This window comes from Sesamum indicum, linkage group LG9 (assembly GCF_000512975.1).
Source record: "Sesamum indicum cultivar Zhongzhi No. 13 linkage group LG9, S_indicum_v1.0, whole genome shotgun sequence".
Lineage (NCBI taxonomy): Eukaryota > Viridiplantae > Streptophyta > Magnoliopsida > Lamiales > Pedaliaceae > Sesamum > Sesamum indicum.
In genome coordinates, this window is record NC_026153.1 from 6,581,281 (window position 1) to 6,599,265 (window position 17,985).

General features: G+C 33.7%; 3 protein-coding genes across 5 annotated transcripts; 1 reads left to right on the forward strand and 2 right to left on the reverse strand.

Moving 5' to 3' along the window:
* On the forward strand, window positions 218–11,556 carry LOC105170900 (protein RETICULATA-RELATED 4, chloroplastic). 3 transcript variants are annotated; one of them, XM_011091824.2, is made up of 9 exons: window positions 218–1,027; window positions 1,595–1,663; window positions 2,674–2,805; window positions 2,890–2,943; window positions 3,029–3,073; window positions 3,439–3,578; window positions 3,868–3,993; window positions 4,085–4,142; window positions 11,497–11,556. In XM_011091824.2, the coding sequence occupies exons 1-8, from the start codon at window positions 440–442 to the stop codon at window positions 4,140–4,142; spliced, it is 1,212 nt and encodes a 403-aa protein (XP_011090126.1). In that variant the 5' UTR covers window positions 218–439; the 3' UTR covers window positions 11,497–11,556. The 3 variants fall into 3 exon arrangements, with proteins under 3 accessions (XP_011090126.1, XP_011090125.1, XP_011090123.1); XM_011091823.2 differs by lacking the exon at window positions 11,497–11,556 and adding an exon at window positions 4,864–5,003; XM_011091821.2 differs by lacking the exon at window positions 11,497–11,556 and having other exon boundaries at window positions 4,085–4,320.
* LOC105170899 ((+)-epi-alpha-bisabolol synthase-like) lies at window positions 4,085–9,256 on the reverse strand. Its single transcript, XM_011091820.2, has 8 exons — window positions 9,150–9,256; window positions 6,465–6,582; window positions 6,122–6,386; window positions 5,664–6,039; window positions 5,373–5,591; window positions 5,133–5,271; window positions 4,802–5,050; window positions 4,085–4,706 (listed from the first exon to the last, which is right to left on the reverse strand). The coding sequence occupies exons 2-8, from the start codon at window positions 6,549–6,551 to the stop codon at window positions 4,410–4,412; spliced, it is 1,632 nt and encodes a 543-aa protein (XP_011090122.1). The 5' UTR covers window positions 6,552–6,582; window positions 9,150–9,256; the 3' UTR covers window positions 4,085–4,409.
* LOC105170898 ((+)-epi-alpha-bisabolol synthase-like) lies at window positions 10,806–13,216 on the reverse strand. The gene is made up of 7 exons (XM_011091819.2): window positions 13,111–13,216; window positions 12,768–13,032; window positions 12,308–12,683; window positions 12,016–12,234; window positions 11,774–11,912; window positions 11,435–11,683; window positions 10,806–11,339 (listed from the first exon to the last, which is right to left on the reverse strand). Exons 1-7 carry the CDS (start codon window positions 13,195–13,197, stop codon window positions 11,043–11,045), a joined length of 1,632 nt encoding a protein of 543 aa, XP_011090121.1. The 5' UTR covers window positions 13,198–13,216; the 3' UTR covers window positions 10,806–11,042.

The following is a 17,985-nucleotide window of genomic DNA, read 5'->3' on the forward strand; positions in this document are numbered from 1 at the left end:
ATTTAATTAAATAAGATTGAAATATTCGCGATAAATAGATTGTGTTGTGGGTTAGTAAATTAAGTTATGTTTGAAATTGAGGAGATTGTATGAATAAATATAAATTTTGCATGATTAAGGTATTATTTGAATTTTTGCAAAGGGTATTTTCAGCATTGGAGCTTATTAGTTTTATACGGTGCATTAGTTTCCTAAATTTTTAAAGATGAGACGATTGGAGGTGGTTCAGGTGCACCCCTAATAGAGTATAGATTCCTATCCCTAATTCTCCGACCTACCTAAACGGCGTCAGTTAAAAGACAGAGGAGAGGACTGCAAGAAACTCAAGCAGCGCCACCACCAAGATACACACACACATACACACTCTCAGTCTCGGCAACAACCTGAGAGAGAGAGAGAGAGAGAGAGAGATCTTGCGCCACTCCCCGCCATCACCGCAATGCCAATATCTACGACCCTGAGTTTCACCGCATCACCACCGCGTGGTCTCTCTCTTCCGCACCATCCGAACGCCAGCCCCAATCCCTTCTGCTCACCTCCATTTCTTTCGTTCACCCCTCAAAAACCCACCCTCTTGTCACTTACCCTGACTCATAACCCCCGCCACGAATTATTCGTAGCCTTCTCCACCAATGCTGCCTCCACCAATAGCGAGATCAGCACCAAGTTTTCCAGTGGAGGAGGCAGCGGAGGAGACGGAGGCAACAGCGGCGGTGGCGGAGGAGGTGGAGGCAATAACGATGGGAACGAAGGAAATGACGATAAGAACAAGAAGCAGAACAAAGAAGAAGCTTTAATGGCTCTGGCGGAGGCTGGGAGGACTCTGGAGAGCTTGCCTAAGGATTTGAAAGTTGCCATAGAAGACGGCAGAATACCGGGATCGATTGTTTTGAGGTATTTCAATCTCGAAAAATCAGGATTTCTTTCTTGGCTTATGAAGTTCGGAGGTTTCAAGGAGAGGTTGTTGGCTGATGATCTCTTCTTGGCTAAAGTTGCCATGGAATGCGGCGTTGGTGTATTCACTAAGGTACCTCAATTCAGCCAAAAAAAATTATTTCTTACACTTTATTGCTCTGAGTATGTATAGTTTCTGTTCAATTTTACTTTTTTCCATTTTTGTTGCTTGTTTAGGCTGTTTTCGTTTTTCCCCTTATCTTGAAATGGAGCATGTATACTTGGTCTCGGTTGATTTTTCTTTTGGTATGGCTAATATCTTCAGTCTGATAAAATTAGTCCATTGGACTGAATAGTAAAATTTTTCCGCTTAGAGTTGGAATATATTTGCGGGTCCTCTCCTTTTCTTTAGCCGGGGAGATGATGCAACATTCCTGATGGTCTTGATTTTCGTTTGAGTGATTGCGATACTTGCATCAGATCATGCTGTATGGTTGGTTTAATTTGTTGTTAATAACTGTTATCTATTCATTTTGATGATGATAATGGGAGGGAAAGATAAAGAATCGATGCAGTCGTGAAGCCTTGACCTAGTTTAGATTATTCTGCAAAGGTTATATATTTGATATTCAAACACAATGAGTTTACATGAACCCGTTTGCCAAAACCTGCTAGTCATTAATTGCTTTTCATTTTCCAGACTGCTGCAGAATATGAGCGTCGCAGGGAGAACTTTTTCAAGGAGCTCGAAATTGTTTTTGCTGATGTGGTATGGTACCTTCTTTTATGCTTATCTATAATCACTTTCTGCAGTTTCCCTTAGTTTTTGCACACTGCTATGCATTTGTTTCTTCTCTATGATAATGAATTTTCAATGAACAATTCATTGAAATATGTCTGACATTCATTATGTATTGCTCATGGAGTTACTTTTAGCTTAGGTGGTTTCTTGGGGATCACTTTGATCCAATAGTTTATTAAATCGATGAGGCAGGTCATTACCTTAAAGAGGACCTTAGCAACTTTCAACATTCAAGGGTATCAGTTCAGGGCCTTCTGGCAGATATGACTGTGAAGTGATTTTTCTGGAAGCATGAAACTATTATTCTAAGGTTTTCTATTCACCTAAGCGTAGTGATGACTGCTGGGGAGGCAATTAGATTGCTAAGTCTATAAGGTAATCCAATAAAGGTTGCCTCCTTTTATCCAAAGTCCCAGGGGAGAACTAATCTCTCCTGATGAGTTGATCTCCAATTTCTAGTGCTTTATGTTCCCTTGGGGTTGTACACTTCCAATTGATGACAATTATAATTCCATCGGAATGGTATAATCAGATTGCTATTCAAATTTATGATTCAATTAGTTACGGAATCTTTTGGGTTTTGTTTAGTTTGCATGGACATCTCTGAAATTGGTTATTTTGGCAGAGGGCCTGTGTATATTATATGAAGTGAACTTCTAAGTTTGGACATAACTCTGCATTATCGGAGTGAAAAGCTCATCCATGAATTTATGACAGATGAAGTATCAGACCTCCATAAGAAAAGAAAAATTGTACATCTAGATTCTGAAATTCCTTTATCTTAGCCTTTCAAATCCTTGTACTCCTGTTCTGTTGTTTTACTTCGAATTTGAGTGATAGAACTTTGTTATTACGGTTGTGGGACCATCACTCAAACTGATATACACTAATAACATCTGATTCTTGACCTGTCAAAAGATCCATAGAATCAGACTTTAGATGTCGTCCTTATATTTTTCAGTTTGTCTTTGTGCTAGGTGATGGCCATAATAGCAGATTTTATGCTTGTCTACCTTCCAGCTCCCACAGTTTCTCTCCGACCTCCTCTTGCACTCAATGCTGGGCGCATTGCTAAGTTCTTTTACAGTTGTCCAGATAATGCTTTTCAGGTAAGATACTTAAATGTTTATTGCTTCATTATGACATACAATATGCGCTGAGCAGGTGGAATCTGGTTTAAATCTCATATGCAGGTTGCTTTGCCTGGAACCTCATTTTCGTTGTTGCAGAGGATTGGTGCAATAGTGGTAAGGGAATCTATTAGTTTATTTATACAAAAAAGGTGTCTGAAGACACGGATTTCTTCTCATATGTCATGACTTCTTTTCGCAGCGAAATGGAGCTAAGCTGTTCACTGTTGGCACTACTTCGTCTCTGGTAATTTCCATTATAAGAAAATTTGAGCTGTAGTTTACTTGCTCCAATTTTTTCAGTTGGTCAGCATCCAAATCATCATGCTTTAATAATGTCTCTTAGACATAATTTGTGAAAGTTATTTAGAAATTTCTGTAAGAATGCCACCAGTGTAGGGGATGCATGCAAACTTCATTGAGCATTACATTTCATGTCATGTTAACTTATCTATTACCTGAATGTTGTCTGCAAAGAAGAGGTATCTATTTACGGCTTATTTGATGATATTCATAACTTTTTGCCAACTTTTTGAATTCTGTATAATGTTTATGTTTATTATTACAAACTGAAGCAGAAACAGAACATAATTATTGACTCATGATGTCTAGGTCGGTACTACAGTGACAAATGCATTGATAAACGCTCGTAAGGCTGTCGACCACTCTGCGGCTGATGAGGTGGAGAATGTTCCTGTACTATCAACAAGTGTTGCCTATGGTGTCTATATGGCTGTATCCAGCAATCTCCGGTAAAAAATGATTATACATCTCTATTCCAACATCCTTATTCCTACATTTTTAATCTTAACTTACTACCTCTCGCTTTGTAAATAACCCACACCTAGTTTTCACTGGAATTGGAGTTTGCAATTTTATAGGATTTTAAGATATTATCAATTGTTAGTCTACTCATGAGCGGTCGTAAACTAGCTGTTGCAAAAATTTAAGTTTATCTGCTTTATTTATGTATTTGGCAATGTGGAGTTGAGATCCTGTGACCACAGTAATTCTCTGTTAAACATTCTTGTTCTGCAACAGATACCAGGTGTTGGCTGGTGTAGTTGAACAACGGATACTAGAGCCCTTGCTTCATCAACATAAGTTATTGTTGAGTGCTATGTGCTTTGCTGTGAGAACAGGCAACACTTTTTTGGGTTCATTACTGTAAGTGCTTAACCTTTCACTACACTTACCTTGCATCTCTTCTTATCCTCGTATTATAACTTGTGTGCTCGTGTTTTGAATTGTTCCTCAGGTGGGTTGATTATGCTCGTCTTATAGGCATCCAGAAGGCTCAAGATCTAGAATCATAGGTATTAAATCATCACTCTTAAGTGAAATTGAGCTTATTTGTTGACATTTCATAAGAGTAGTTTACTGGATACCGAGTGTAAGGGATTTATGTTGCTTGTGCAGTTAGGTTTCCTGGATATTTACACTTGTATTGTTGGTGTGTTGAGATTGATAATGAAGACAAATTCCATTCTCTGAGCAAAATATCAAAATATTACACCACAAAATTTTAAAAACAGATTACATTCTGCATTTGATACAGTAATCACGAATTATCTTGGGGCTTTCTATGAAAGAGGAATGGGTTCAATGACTAAGGAGAGTATACGTGCTTTTGATTCCCGGTCTGGAATTCCATGCCCATCTCCATACTGATACATGCATTGGGAAATTCTGGCAAAATTGATTGAAGTTTTTATGAAATCCTTGGAGTAATCATGATTCATTAGTATGTCCTTGTTGATTTTCTTCCATGTCGATTCAATAAGATTCTTGATGAAGCTGCGCGAATCTTCCTCACAGCAACCAGTGTCATGCATGTAGCACTGGATAGATTTTGCGTTATCACCCCTCTTCAACTCATCCTGGAAAAAATAGGAGAAATTTGACTTTTATGTCCAAACGACTATGTGCTGTATATTGTACACAGATATGGTATTAGTTTAAAAGAAGTACATACAGATGAAGTTCCCAAGTCATCTGCAAGACGAGAAACTAGTGATGTCCATTTGATAATTTCAGGGTGTTTCTGTAAATCCTCCAAAGGCTCATCTTTCAGTGGATTTGTCATGGAAAAATAAGCATGAACCAGAAGCAGAGGGCCAGTGCTTGAAACCCAACCATTCCCCAGAAACTCTTTCAGGCTTGGTTTATATCCACTGTAGTACCATTGTGCTTCCAGCATGTACTTTTTGCAGAGTTCTGCCCACTACACAAACGTGGAAAATATGAGACCAGGGCAAGATTCAAAACTTCCTTAACAAGACGTGAAGCAAAAACAAGAACTCTACCCTGTTTGTAGAGTGTGGGATAATATTGAATCCTTGGTCTCTGAGCACGTCGTAAGCCATTTCATTAACAGTGTTATAGAGAGCAAGAAAACATATTTTCATGTAGTCTGGAAGAAGTTTTAAAGCACTGACATCCCACCTGAAAACAGAAGACTGACTTTTGAGTCAATTCTGGCAAGTTGTTTTTGTCTATGCATATGCACTACTCATAGAACATATGTTAAGAAATTATGAACAAACCTGTCGACTGCATCTGTGAACAGTTCCAGTTCATCCAGTGTGCCATAAACATCATAAATATCATCTATGATTGTTATCAATACTGCAAATTTCACGGACATTATCCTGCAATATCTATGACAAGGCTCAAAGGTGAATCCCACAGTCCAGAAGAAGCACTCCACTAATCGATCCCTAGCAAACTTCAACTTCTCTGCAAGACGAGTATTTGTATGCCACCTGCAAGACGTTTTTGCCAACGTTATTTGACAACATTTTCTAATCTATCAGATGCATCTCCAGTACTTATACCTTGACAACTCCTTCAGTTCATCCTGATACATTTTCTGCACTATGTTGAAATCCAGTTTAGCAAGCTCCAGCAGAAGAGGGTTCGTATCCCGTCTCCTTTCATATGCGTCGATGAACCATCTCGTCTCTAGTCTCAGCATTCGGCAATGATATGGAACTTCCAGAGCATGGCTTATTTCCTCTGCAAGATTTTGGTTAGTATTTTGCTTAAGTTTTTGCTTGAGATGATGGGTAGCAAAAACTTTCGCTGTATCCAGAATGCTCTCTCCTTCCATCGATAAGTATGAAGCTTCATACAAGCTTAATAGTCCCTTTACATCATCACAGAGGGTTGTCCTGAAATTTCCTGTCTGATCCACGAAACTTCTGAAAACCTCTGCAAAAAATTTTACAAGATTCATGTGACATTCACTTCAACTTGAATAACTCTGTATGAAGTTAGAATATCCTTGCAGTACCTGGAGAGATGTCGTATCCATGCTGCCTGAGGAGTCTAAATCTCAACGCTGCAGCATGCAAGTTCTCGACATTCCATGGATCACCATCAACAAGAACATAAGTATTCTTCAAAATTTCGTCTACATAATCCGTGAAATGATAACATATCCCAAGTTTTTGCAACACATCCACTAGCTCAATCTGATCAAATGGATCGTCTGTGTTCTCCAGCATGACCGTCACTTCACCTTTAAGCTTCTCAGATCGTTCCAAGAAACGTCTCTCCTTCAAGATCACACAGCATTTTTATCAGCATTATTACATAATACTATATAATAGTTCTTTCAGTTCTTGATCTCTTACCCCATAGACACTATGTAGTGATTGAATATACTCATCACTCCAAATACTGGGCTTGTAGTTGGCTGATCTTCTGACAGTTGCATCCATCTTTACAGCACTTTCTTAATTATGGGAATGTCTGTTTAGGACAGCCAGGGAAACATTCAGCAACTTATATATATAGGCCAAAGTTTCAGTGTAAACATATACAAGTTGCTGTTTTCTTGTTCAGATTTCATGGAACTGTTGATTGCAATAAATGTAGATCATTATGTCTAAAAACGAGTTTTCATCTGAAGCCAAGTTGAACAGATGGTTGAGATAAGCCCTAAGACCATCAATATATGGGCTTATTATTATTATTTTTTTTCTCTGAATGAATGATACAATTAGTATCAATTAAACAATTTATTTAGATGAAGAACAAAGAACTAATTAATTCAGTGATCTGTGTAAAATGGAACGATGTTAAGATAAGAAGAAAATTTATTATGATTTGTAATTTACATTAAAAGAATCAAACAATATAACGTTATTATAATATGTCATGATATAAATTATTCTCTAATTGAACGTTTTTATGGATTTTTGTATCACATAATTAACACGTCTGATATTATATATACTCATATATATTAAGTGTACTGATATGAGTGTTTTTTTTTTTTTCAAAACCATTTCATGTTAATGTTTTGATATATATTTTTAAAATATTAGATATATATCAAGATAACATTTTAAAATCTTGTATTATATATAGAGTGGCTTGCAAGTGGGAGAACAATTCAGTCAGCATTGGCTTGCAAAGATGAGCTAGATGATGATAAAATAAGATCATAATTGAATTAAAATAATAAAAATAAGTCTCGACATTATGTAGATATGTTAACAATGTCTTCCCCGTTTGACTGGATTTCTGGCACTCTTTTCAAGAAATATGAGTTGAGTTCAAGCAATTTAAAATATCTGCATACATATTTTCTATTATTTTTAATAATCCACTATAGCATAGTACAATTAATACTAGTGAAAAAAAAATCAAGCAATAATTTTAAAATTATCGTTAAAAATTATATTAAGTTATAACAAATTTGATTTTGTCATAATATAATTGATGTATGTGGCTAAAAAACACTTGAACCAAAAGAGGTTATGAAGCCCAAGTTGAGCTCGTCAGCCCAGAAGGAGAGTAGCCCATTAGAAGATCCTTGGATTCAGCCCAAGTGGGGGGTCCAGAAAAACAGTTTCCAGATTACAGACTACCTAAGTCCAGTTAAAACAATACAGGAGAAGGAAGGCGCCCCCAAGACTCAGTATTCCTTAACCTAGAAGGATTCCCTATAGAATAGAAGTCCTCACATGAAAGGAGTCTTCCTTCAAGCAAAAAACATGCTGTTGTCTACAGATTAGCTAAAGATAAGACCAAATCATGCCTTATTCATATATATCTTGCCCCCTTTTCCGAAAATACAGGTAGTATGCAGAGCCTCGACAGAGGGGGACGACCCCTCTATAAATACAAGTGCAGTCCCCAACGGGGACACCTCCCGAAAATCTAAAATGTGCTTTCTACTCTTGCTGCAGATATCAACTTTTCATTCTGATTATAATTTTCTCATGAATTTATCACTTATATTCAATTTTTCATTACAATTTAATTTTTACGATTATTTATTCCTAAATCCCAGACTAACTTGAGCGTCGGATTGCTAATGTGTTGTTTTACAGGTTCCATTTTTTCAAGATTTTTTACTTAATCAGCCCAAATCCATTATCAAGGTCCAAGGTCGTTGGGTCCGTGCTAAATTCGCATGCATTAATAATTATTAATAACAAAAAATTATATAGAAAATTGTCACTATAAATAATCACTGACACATCTATATCGATAAATTTGCGACAACTACAAATATACAAATAACAAATGATATTTTTATTAGATAGTCATTATATATGTATCATTAATTGTTCTTAGTGATAATTTTATTACCGATTCTTGCTAATGATAATTTTCACAAAAAAATTATAACTATTAGAATTATTAATTCATTATTATAATAAGATTAAAACTTTTCGTTATTTACAAATATATATATATATATATATACGATTAGTGATGATATTTTATTTGAATGTGATGTGTTTCCATCACGAAGATCGTCCGATCTAGCTAGATGGGTTTGAAGAAAATAAACTGAAACTCTGTATGGACAAGAGAGGTGCTGGACTTGTCTCCCACGTAGGTTCCTCCAAGGTTAAATTAGCTAATGAGGGTCTTAAGTAGAACTGGCATCGAGTCGAGTTCAAAATCGAGCTCGACTCTGCAACTTTGAGCTCAAGCTCGTCGAGCTCGCCCAGGTTGAGCTCGAGCTCGAGCTCGACACTGTATTCTTGAGCTCGAGCTCGGCAGCAACGATTTCTCGAGCCGACTAGCAATTTGCATTTGGATTTACACCACCAGAATACAATTAAAGAGCTTCAACAGATATGGAGGAGAAAGACAACCATTTTAAACTGAAATTCGCATAGACATCGGGCTTTTATCTTACATATAAACTGCTACAACAGTCATGAACTTTCACCCTTTCTTCAACTTATTTTGGTTATAGAAAATAGCACCCAAACTCAAGAAAAAGAATAATAAGATGCAACAGAGAAGAAATGGAAGCCGTACTCTTTGCCTTCCTCACCTCGTTGCCGACCTACCGTCTTTGTTGCCGTGAATTTGGGGCTAGGGTTTTAAGAGATGGGTTTGGAGAAGAAATGAGAGAGGAGAAAGAATGGAGATAGAAAGAGAGAGGGAAAGAAAGAGAAAGAAGAAACGAGAAAAATAGACAGAGAAAGAAATGGGTTTTGACTTTTTATGTATTATTATTATTATTATTTTATTTTAAATAATGAGATCGAATCATAAAATTTTTATATAGATATAATTGAAATTAATATATGTCCACAATCTGTAAAATTTATATATTTATAAATATTAGTATAACATTGCTATAACTATCATCTTACATTGTTGAACAACATGGGTTAATCGGGCCATCAAAATTCAGATCAGACCGCTAGATATGATTAAACTTACAGAAAAATATGTTTGGTAAAGTTTTAGACTTATTGGATATACGGATGTCGAGATATCGTACTCGAAACATAAGAGTAATCATTCAAAACAGTGTATCGTTGAATCAGACCATGTGATTTTAAATCGTACCGTCTGATATGGTCTAATGGACACAGTCTCGTATATATTTAAATTTCGTATGAATCGAGTGCCCGAATTTTAAGTTATCATAATTATTGATTAAATTTTTTAATCTCATTATATATATAATAAAATAATAATTAGAATTGTTCAACCATCATCATCATCATTGTCATTATTATTATTAGAAGATTAATTCATAGGAATTACTAAATTTTGACATAAATTTATAAATAATAAAAAATCATAAGTGAATTACTTTTCAATTTAAAAAATGTATAACATAATACAAATATATATTAAAATATAACATAAGATATTATAATAATTTTAATTATAAAAAATTATAGTTTACTAAGTTGTTGATTAAATTTATTTTTATATAAAGATCAAATGTATAAATAAAAGTACCATAATTATTATTATCCAAACCAAAATATATGATATTGATTAATAATTATAATATATGGTCAATTCATATTATAAAATTGATCAAATATTAAATATAAAATTAAATATATAAAAAATTCAAAAATAAAAAAATATATATAAAAAATAAAAAATATTCACCAGCTCGCGAGCTGGTGAACACCTAGATCTGAGCTCGAGCTCGACTTGATAGGGAGCTTGAATTTGTCGAGCTCAAAGTCAAGCCGGCTCGACTCATCTGCCACCCCTAGTCTTAAGTTGAGCAATTGGAGCTAAACGATTATAAATGTTGTCTTTAAGATATCTATAGTCCCATAAATGACAAGTTTTTCTAGCGTTTGATCTACATACGGACAACATGCGGAGGTTGAGGAATCAGGACATGTGTCCTCCATCCGAGAGTCGAGTGTGATTGGATCTTGATGGGCTTACACTAGAAGAAATTTAATATTTAACCATGATAATTAATAAATAATTACAGTAATATTCATTAACCTCAGTCACACAATGGTTGTTGATTGTGATCTGTGTGAGGGTGACTAAATATTTGTTGCGACTTATAACTACGGCAAAAATAGTTTTTATGATGAATAATTTAAATTTGTACATCGTTTTTTATTTAATTATAATTAGTAATAATTATTTACTACGGGTTCAGTCCATAACCAATAAAATTGTAATCAATAGTAAATCTTTTTTTGGCGTTAGTTGCATTTGAGAACGTGGAATGGATTGAAATATCGATTTATTGAATCAAACTGAAGCAGAAAACAGAACATAATTACTGACTAAGGCATTGATAAATGCATTGACAATAGTGACAAATGCATTGATAAACTCTCATAAGGCTGTCGATCACTCTGCCGCTTATGAGGTGGAGAATGATTCTGGACTATCGACAAAGTGTTGCCTATGGTGTCTAGATGTGCATTTGATCCAATAATCACGAATTATCTTAGGACTTTTTATGAAAGAGGAATGGGTTCAATGAGCAAGGCGAGTATGCGTGCTTTTGATTCCCGGTCTGGAATTCCATGCCCATCTCCATACTGATACATGCATTGGGAAATTCTGGCAAAATTGATTGAAGCTTTTATGAAATCCTTGGAGTAATCATGATTCATTAGTATGTCCTTGTTGATTTTCTTCCATGTCGATTCAATAAGATTCTTGATGAAGCTGCGCGAATCTTCCTCACAGCAACCGGTGTCATGCATGTAGCACTGGATGGATTTTGGGCTATCACCCCTCTTCAACTCATCCTGGAAAAAATAGGAGAAAAATCGACTTTTATGTCCAAACTACGATGTGATGTATATTGTACACAGATATGGTATTAGTTTAAAGAAGTATATACAGATGAAGTTCCCAAGTCATCTGCAAGACGACAAACTAGCGATGTCCATTTGACAATTTCAGGGTGTTTCTGTAAATCCTCCAGAGGCTCATCTTTCAGTGGATTCGTCATGGAAAAATAAGCATGAACCAGAAACAGAGGGCCAGCGACTGAAACCCAACCATTCCCCAGAAACTCTTTCAGGCTTGGTTTATATCCACTGTGGTACCATTGTGCTTCCACCATGTACTTTTTGCAGAGTTCTGCCCACTACACAAACGTCGAAAATATGAGACCAGGGCAAGATTCAAACTTCCTTAACAAGACATAGCAAAAAGAGTGAAGCAAAAACAACTCTACCCTGTTTGTAGAGTGTGGGATAATGTTGAATCCTTGGTCTCCGAGCACGTCATAAGCCGTTTCATTAACCGTGTTATAGAGAGCAAGAAAGCATATTTTCATGTAGTCTGGAAGAAGTTTTAAAGCACTAACATCCCACCTGAAAACAAAAGAATGAGACTTTTGAGTCAATTCTGGCAAGTTGCTTTTGTCTATGCATATGTACTACTCATGGAACATATGTTAAGAAATTATGAACAAACCTGTCGACTGCATCTGTGAACAGTTTTAGTTCATCCAGAGTGCCATAAACATCATAAATATCATCTATGATTGTTACCAATACTCCAAATTTCACCAACATTATCCTGCAATATCTATGACAAGGCTCAAAGGTGATTCCCACAGCCCATAAGAAGCACTCCACTAATCGATTCCTAGCAAACTTCAACTTCTCTGCAAGACGAGTATTTGTATGCCACCTGCAAGACGTTTTTGCCAACATTACTTGACAACACTTTTATAATTTATCAGATGCATCTCCGGAACTTGTACCTTGACAACTCCTTCAGTTCATCCTGATACATTTTCTGCACTATGTTGAAATCCAGTTTAGCAAGCTCCAGCAGGAGAGGGTCCATATCCCGTCTCCTTTCATATGCATCGATGAACCACCTCGTTTCTAGTCTCAGCATTCTGCAATGGTATGGAACTTCCAAAGCATGGCTTATTTCCTCTACAAGATTTTGGTTAGTATTTTGCTTAAGCTTTTGCTTGAGATGATGAGTGGCAAAAACCTTCGCTGTATCCAGAATGCTCTCTCCTTCCACCGATAAGTATGAAGCTTCATACAAGCTTAATAGTCCCTTTACATCATCACAAAGGGTTGTCCTGAAATTTCCTGTCTGATCCATGAAACTTCTGAAAACCTCTGCAAAAAATTTTACAATATTCATGGGACATTGACTTCAACTATTGATTAACGTTGAATGCAGTTAGAATATTCTTGCAGTACCTGGAGAGATGTCGTATCCATGCTGTCTGAGGAGCCTAAATCTCAATGCTGCAGCGTGCAAGTTGTCGATATTCCACTGGTCGCCACCAACAAGAACGCAAATATTCTTCAAAATTTCGTCCACATGATCTGTGAAGTGATAACATATCCCGAGTCTTTGCAACACATCCACAAGCTCAATCTGATTAAGTGGATCGTCTGTGTTCTCCAGCATGACCGTCACTTCACCTTTAAGCTTCTCAGCTCGTTCCAAGAAGCGTCTCTCCTGCAAGATCACACAGCATTTTTATCAGCATTATTACATAATACTATATAATACTTCTTTCAGTTCTTGATCTCTTACTCCATAGACACTATGTAGTGATTGAATATACTCATCACTCCAAATACTGGGCTTGTAGTTGGCTGATCTTCTGACAGTTGCATCCATCTTTACAAGGCTTTCTTAATTAAAGGATGTCTGTTTAGGACAGCCAGGAAAACATTCAGCAACTTATATAGGCCAAAGTTTCAGTGTAAACATATACAACACTACAAGAAGTACAACATTTAACCATACTTAATTACCATAGTTAATAACAAAATAGCATTAGTAAATAATTATTGACCACGACCACTCAATTTTTACTATAGTTTTTGCCATGGTGGCTAAAAAATTTGCTATAGTCTAATACTTTTACCATGGCTTTTACGGTGGCAAATACAATTTTTTCATGTTGGAAAAATAATTTTTTTTTATCGATTTTATTTTATCGTAATTAATTGTAGTCTTTTACTATAATTTTTATCCATAGCCACTAATGTTATAACTCATAGTAATTTTTTTCTAGTGCAAGCTGATGTTTTCTTGTTCAGATTTCATGGAGCTGTTGATTGCAATAAATGTATCTGGTTATGTCTGCAAATGATTTTTCAACTTAAGCCAAGTTGATTGATGGTAGAGATAAGCCCCTAGACCATAAAAAAGATATATATTACAAAGACTAATTTTAAATTTGACATAATTATAAATATATTTTTATTATTTAAATAATTATAAATACTTCCCTCTGATATTTAATAAAATTGTGTAATTGTCGATGGAAGATGTGGAATTGTCAGTTTTGTCGTATATTTAATAAAATTGTGTAATTGTCGATGGAAGATGTGGAATTGTCAATTTTGTCTTTATTATATATATTTTTAAAAAAACTAAAAAAATATAAAAAAATTGAATAAGGTGGATGAAAAAGATCTTAATCGGATGAGGTTTTAGAATATTCTTTATAATTTTATTCTATGATTTTTTTTAAAAAAAATCCTTTATTTTTAATGTTTTGAATATATTTTAAAAATAGTATTAGATATATAATAATAATAGTAATATAAGATAATAAATGAATAATAAGTAATAAAATAAGTCTAGCTAGTAAAAGAGTTATGTAGATATGTTAATAATTTCTTCCCAGTTTGACTGGGTTTCTGCCACACTCTCAAGAAATATAAGTTAAGTTCAAATACAGTACAGTAATCGAATTTAATGTAATTTATCCGTGTGATATTAAAAATAAGTAAATTATTTTTTTATGAGAAAAAATTAAATTACTTCTTTGCATTTTATAAAATAGTGCAATTTTACCCTAATGCGATTTTGTGCAGTTCACGCAAATTTTCATTATTTTATTTTTTTTATTTTTAATTATAATATTACATTTATAATCTTGTGTAAGAATAGTTGGCTCAGATTGAATTTAAAGTCCAAATTCAACTAATAAATCAGTTATCTAAATTTTGTTCAAATCAAATCAAGGGTCTGGATTTAAAATTGTGTGTTTATGCACTATATATCTATATAAATTTTAATTAAAAAATATATAATATATTTATATATTGATAGAACAAAAAACATATATAGAGAAAGAAAAATTACATAAATTTTTAATTTTATCTTTCATTCAATATTTCCTTGTATTTTTATACTTGTAAGAGGTATATGAAATGTGTATATATATATATATAAATATATATAAAGTTAAGATAGTATAATTGTAATAAGATATTGCTTCCAAATTATAACTGATGCGTTCAAAAAATGCACGGGTCAAATGGATATGAATTATACTCAAAGCTTGGACCAAAGCGTATGCAAATATCTGAAGGGGAGATCTACAAAAAAGGGGTTAGCACTCCGACGCCCAAATTAGTATTAGATTTGAGATAGAATAAATACATACACCCTACCATACTATATAAATTCCAACACCACTATAAATATAAAAAATATAATTTTTTAGAGGGAGGACTATTCATTGATTGTGACTACACCTACCTAAAAACCCCTTTGAAAATCATATTTTCACCTAGTGAGCTATTGTGTCGCGGGTAAAACTCTCATTTTATCCTTTCGTAGAAATTTCAATCACATTTCATCTTACCAAGGACTTCTAACTGCTAGGGAGTCCAAGTTGCCAAGGAGTCCAAGGTTTTGGGGGCGCCTTCCTCGTCTGTGAGGAGTCTCAGCCGCCAGGGAGAGTCCTCCTAGGGCTGATGTGGTTCAATGTGGTTGTTGACGGGATGCCACAAAGGAGAGTGGGCTGCCATGTGTGTGGGTCTTTTGGGCCGAATATTTGTCGGGCTTTGATCATGGTTCGAGTAGGGGATGCATTCAGCCTCCTCCCTTTTTCAATCTGTTTTGTGGAGGGTATCCGCCAAGACGTCTGTCTACCAATTGTCAAGACTGCTTATCAAGTGTTTTTGAGCTTCTCATGATTTGGGCCTCCTAGGATGTTAAGGACCTCTTGTTTATTTTTTCTTTTCGAATCGTTTGGGCCTTTTTGGGCCAACCCATTTTTATACACATCAATAACCATTGGAGAGAAAGTAAGGATAGATTAATGAAAAACCAATCATTATTTTATTATTGTTTTACTTTCTATATATGAAGTGAAGTTAACATTAATGATGTTCTCCTCACCCCAAATAAAAAAGCCTAGTTTTTCTCTTTACAAAATGCTACTTTTAATTCAATGGCTATAATTCGGAAGTAATATTTATCATAATTGCACTCATTAATTATATATGTCACTTACTCTCTTATAAGTATAAAAATATTATATGAGAATGTTAAATAAGGAGTAAATTAAATTATCATTAATGTACCACTTTACATGTATTGACGCGTGAAAACGTATGTGAATAATTTGGTCATAAAAAATATATATATATAACAATATATATATATTTATGTGTATATATTATATTATTTTCTACATATTATATATTATAAAAATATAAATTTAAAATATTTTAAATAACACTAGATTTAGAAATTTATAATCCAAGGATCGATATTGGATTTCTAATATTGTATGCCGCGAGCGATGACGACAAGTGATTGGTGTCCATGAATTAACATTGTCCGTTCATAACCACAGAATATTAATTTATTAATATAAATCTTATCTTTCACATGAATTTATACCATTCACTTATTATTTTTCCCATTAAATACACGTGTTTATAAATGAATATTTGGGTGTGTCACATTTGAATCCACCCACGTGAAAATATAAATAAATAGGGATAATTATACTCCTCTTGAAATTTGGTATAATTATTCCAAATATATTGTAGTTTGAGAAATTGCAACTAGTACCCCTATTTAATCCTGATTAACTTATTATTGACTTATTGTTGCTCAAATTATTTTTTATATAATTAAATTACTATAAGAAGTTTTCACGTATTAATACATGTGATGAGATATATTTTTTACCGTTATAAAGATAATTTAATTCGAAAAAGTTATTAACCTTCAACAAATTAGTAGTCGTGTTCATGATGTGACATTGTCCATTCATGACCACATAATATTAAAATATTAATATAAATATTATATTTCACATGAATGTATACCAATCAATTATTATTTTCCCATTAAATGCATGTCTTTGATATATCAATACTTTCAATCAAGCAATGCGACATTTGAAACCACCCACCTGAAAAATTACTCCTACTCAAATTTGGTGTAATTATTTGTAAAAATATTATAATTTGAGAAATTATATTTAGTACTTTTAAAGTTTGCGCTTTCGTCAAATAAATTAGTCCATTTTTTAGTAAAAAATCATTGAATTTTCTTATATGAATAAGAAAAATCATAAAAAATTATATCAACCTTTGATTGACTTATTACTAACTTATTGCAGGTTAAATAAATTTTTTTACAATTAAATATCTATAATACGTTTTCACGTGTTAATGTACATGATGAGGTATATTTCTACCGTTATAAGGGTAGTTCAGTTTGGAAAAAATTATTTGACCTTCAACAAGTCAGTAATTAGTCAATCGCGGGTAAATATTAATTTTCATTAAATTCTTTTTAAAATCAACACATTTAGTGAATTTTGATTAATGGAGAGACTTTATTTGTTAGACAATAGGAAATTTCAAAAGTGCTAGATATAATTTCCTAAATTACAAAAAAATTACATGTAATTATATCAAATCTTACGCTCTGTCGAGTGTTTGATTGTAGCTAGTGGTCATACACAATTTGCCAAAAAAAAGAAAAAAAAAAGAAAGTGAAATTATATTCGTCCGTATGTCTTTTTATTGAAAATGTTTTACTATTATTTTTAAATTATTCTTCTTTATATACAAGTTTTTTAATTATTAGTTTTATAAACTGATAATATATATTTTTTTATAATATTTTGATATGATGCAATTAATAATTCTAAATCAATGAAAAAAGTATGACTATCAATTTCATTAAAAAAAAAACACATCTGATCATACCATTAACAATAAAATTATTATTTTTATTAAATAAAAGAATACATTAATTTGACACCACAATTATATAAAATAATTTTTTTTAACTAATTCAAATATATTCTCATTTTCACACAATCTCCTAAAATCAAAATTAATCAGGCAAGTAATATATGAAAGTGGCACTAGAGCCACAGGCTTATGTGCCAACAATTACTATTGTAAATTTGTTAGTTTCTGTGCGGGTTGTGTAGTTAGATTATAACTTTACGCTTAACTGTATCTTCGTCCTCTGATGTTGATTTGGCATTTTAGCCCCTTATTTTGTTAGGTTTTCATAATACTGCTGCATACTTCTAGTTTTTGTAAATTTAAGATACATTTGGTTAAAAAAATTAAAATAGATCGTCACGTCTCTATGGAGACCTTAAAGAAGAGGCAAATTTGCATCCCTACA

Coding starts and splice junctions, on each gene's coding strand:
- LOC105170900 (XM_011091824.2), top strand. CDS start 440: ATGCCAATATCTACGACCCTGAGTTTCACCGCATCACCACCGCGTGGT. Junction 1,028..1,594: donor GCGTTGGTGTATTCACTAAG/GTACCTCAATTC, acceptor TTCATTTTCCAG/ACTGCTGCAGAATATGAGCG. Junction 1,664..2,673: donor AAATTGTTTTTGCTGATGTG/GTATGGTACCTT, acceptor TCTTTGTGCTAG/GTGATGGCCATAATAGCAGA.
- LOC105170899 (XM_011091820.2), bottom strand. CDS start 6,551: ATGGATGCAACTGTCAGAAGATCAGCCAACTACAAGCCCAGTATTTGG. Junction 5,592..5,663: donor GAACTGAAGGAGTTGTCAAG/GTATAAGTACTG, acceptor AACGTCTTGCAG/GTGGCATACAAATACTCGTC. Junction 4,707..4,801: donor ATGACTTGGGAACTTCATCT/GTATGTACTTCT, acceptor TATTTTTTCCAG/GATGAGTTGAAGAGGGGTGA.
- LOC105170898 (XM_011091819.2), bottom strand. CDS start 13,197: ATGGATGCAACTGTCAGAAGATCAGCCAACTACAAGCCCAGTATTTGG. Junction 12,684..12,767: donor TGGATACGACATCTCTCCAG/GTACTGCAAGAA, acceptor AATTTTTTGCAG/AGGTTTTCAGAAGTTTCATG. Junction 11,684..11,773: donor TCCCACACTCTACAAACAGG/GTAGAGTTGTTT, acceptor ACGTTTGTGTAG/TGGGCAGAACTCTGCAAAAA.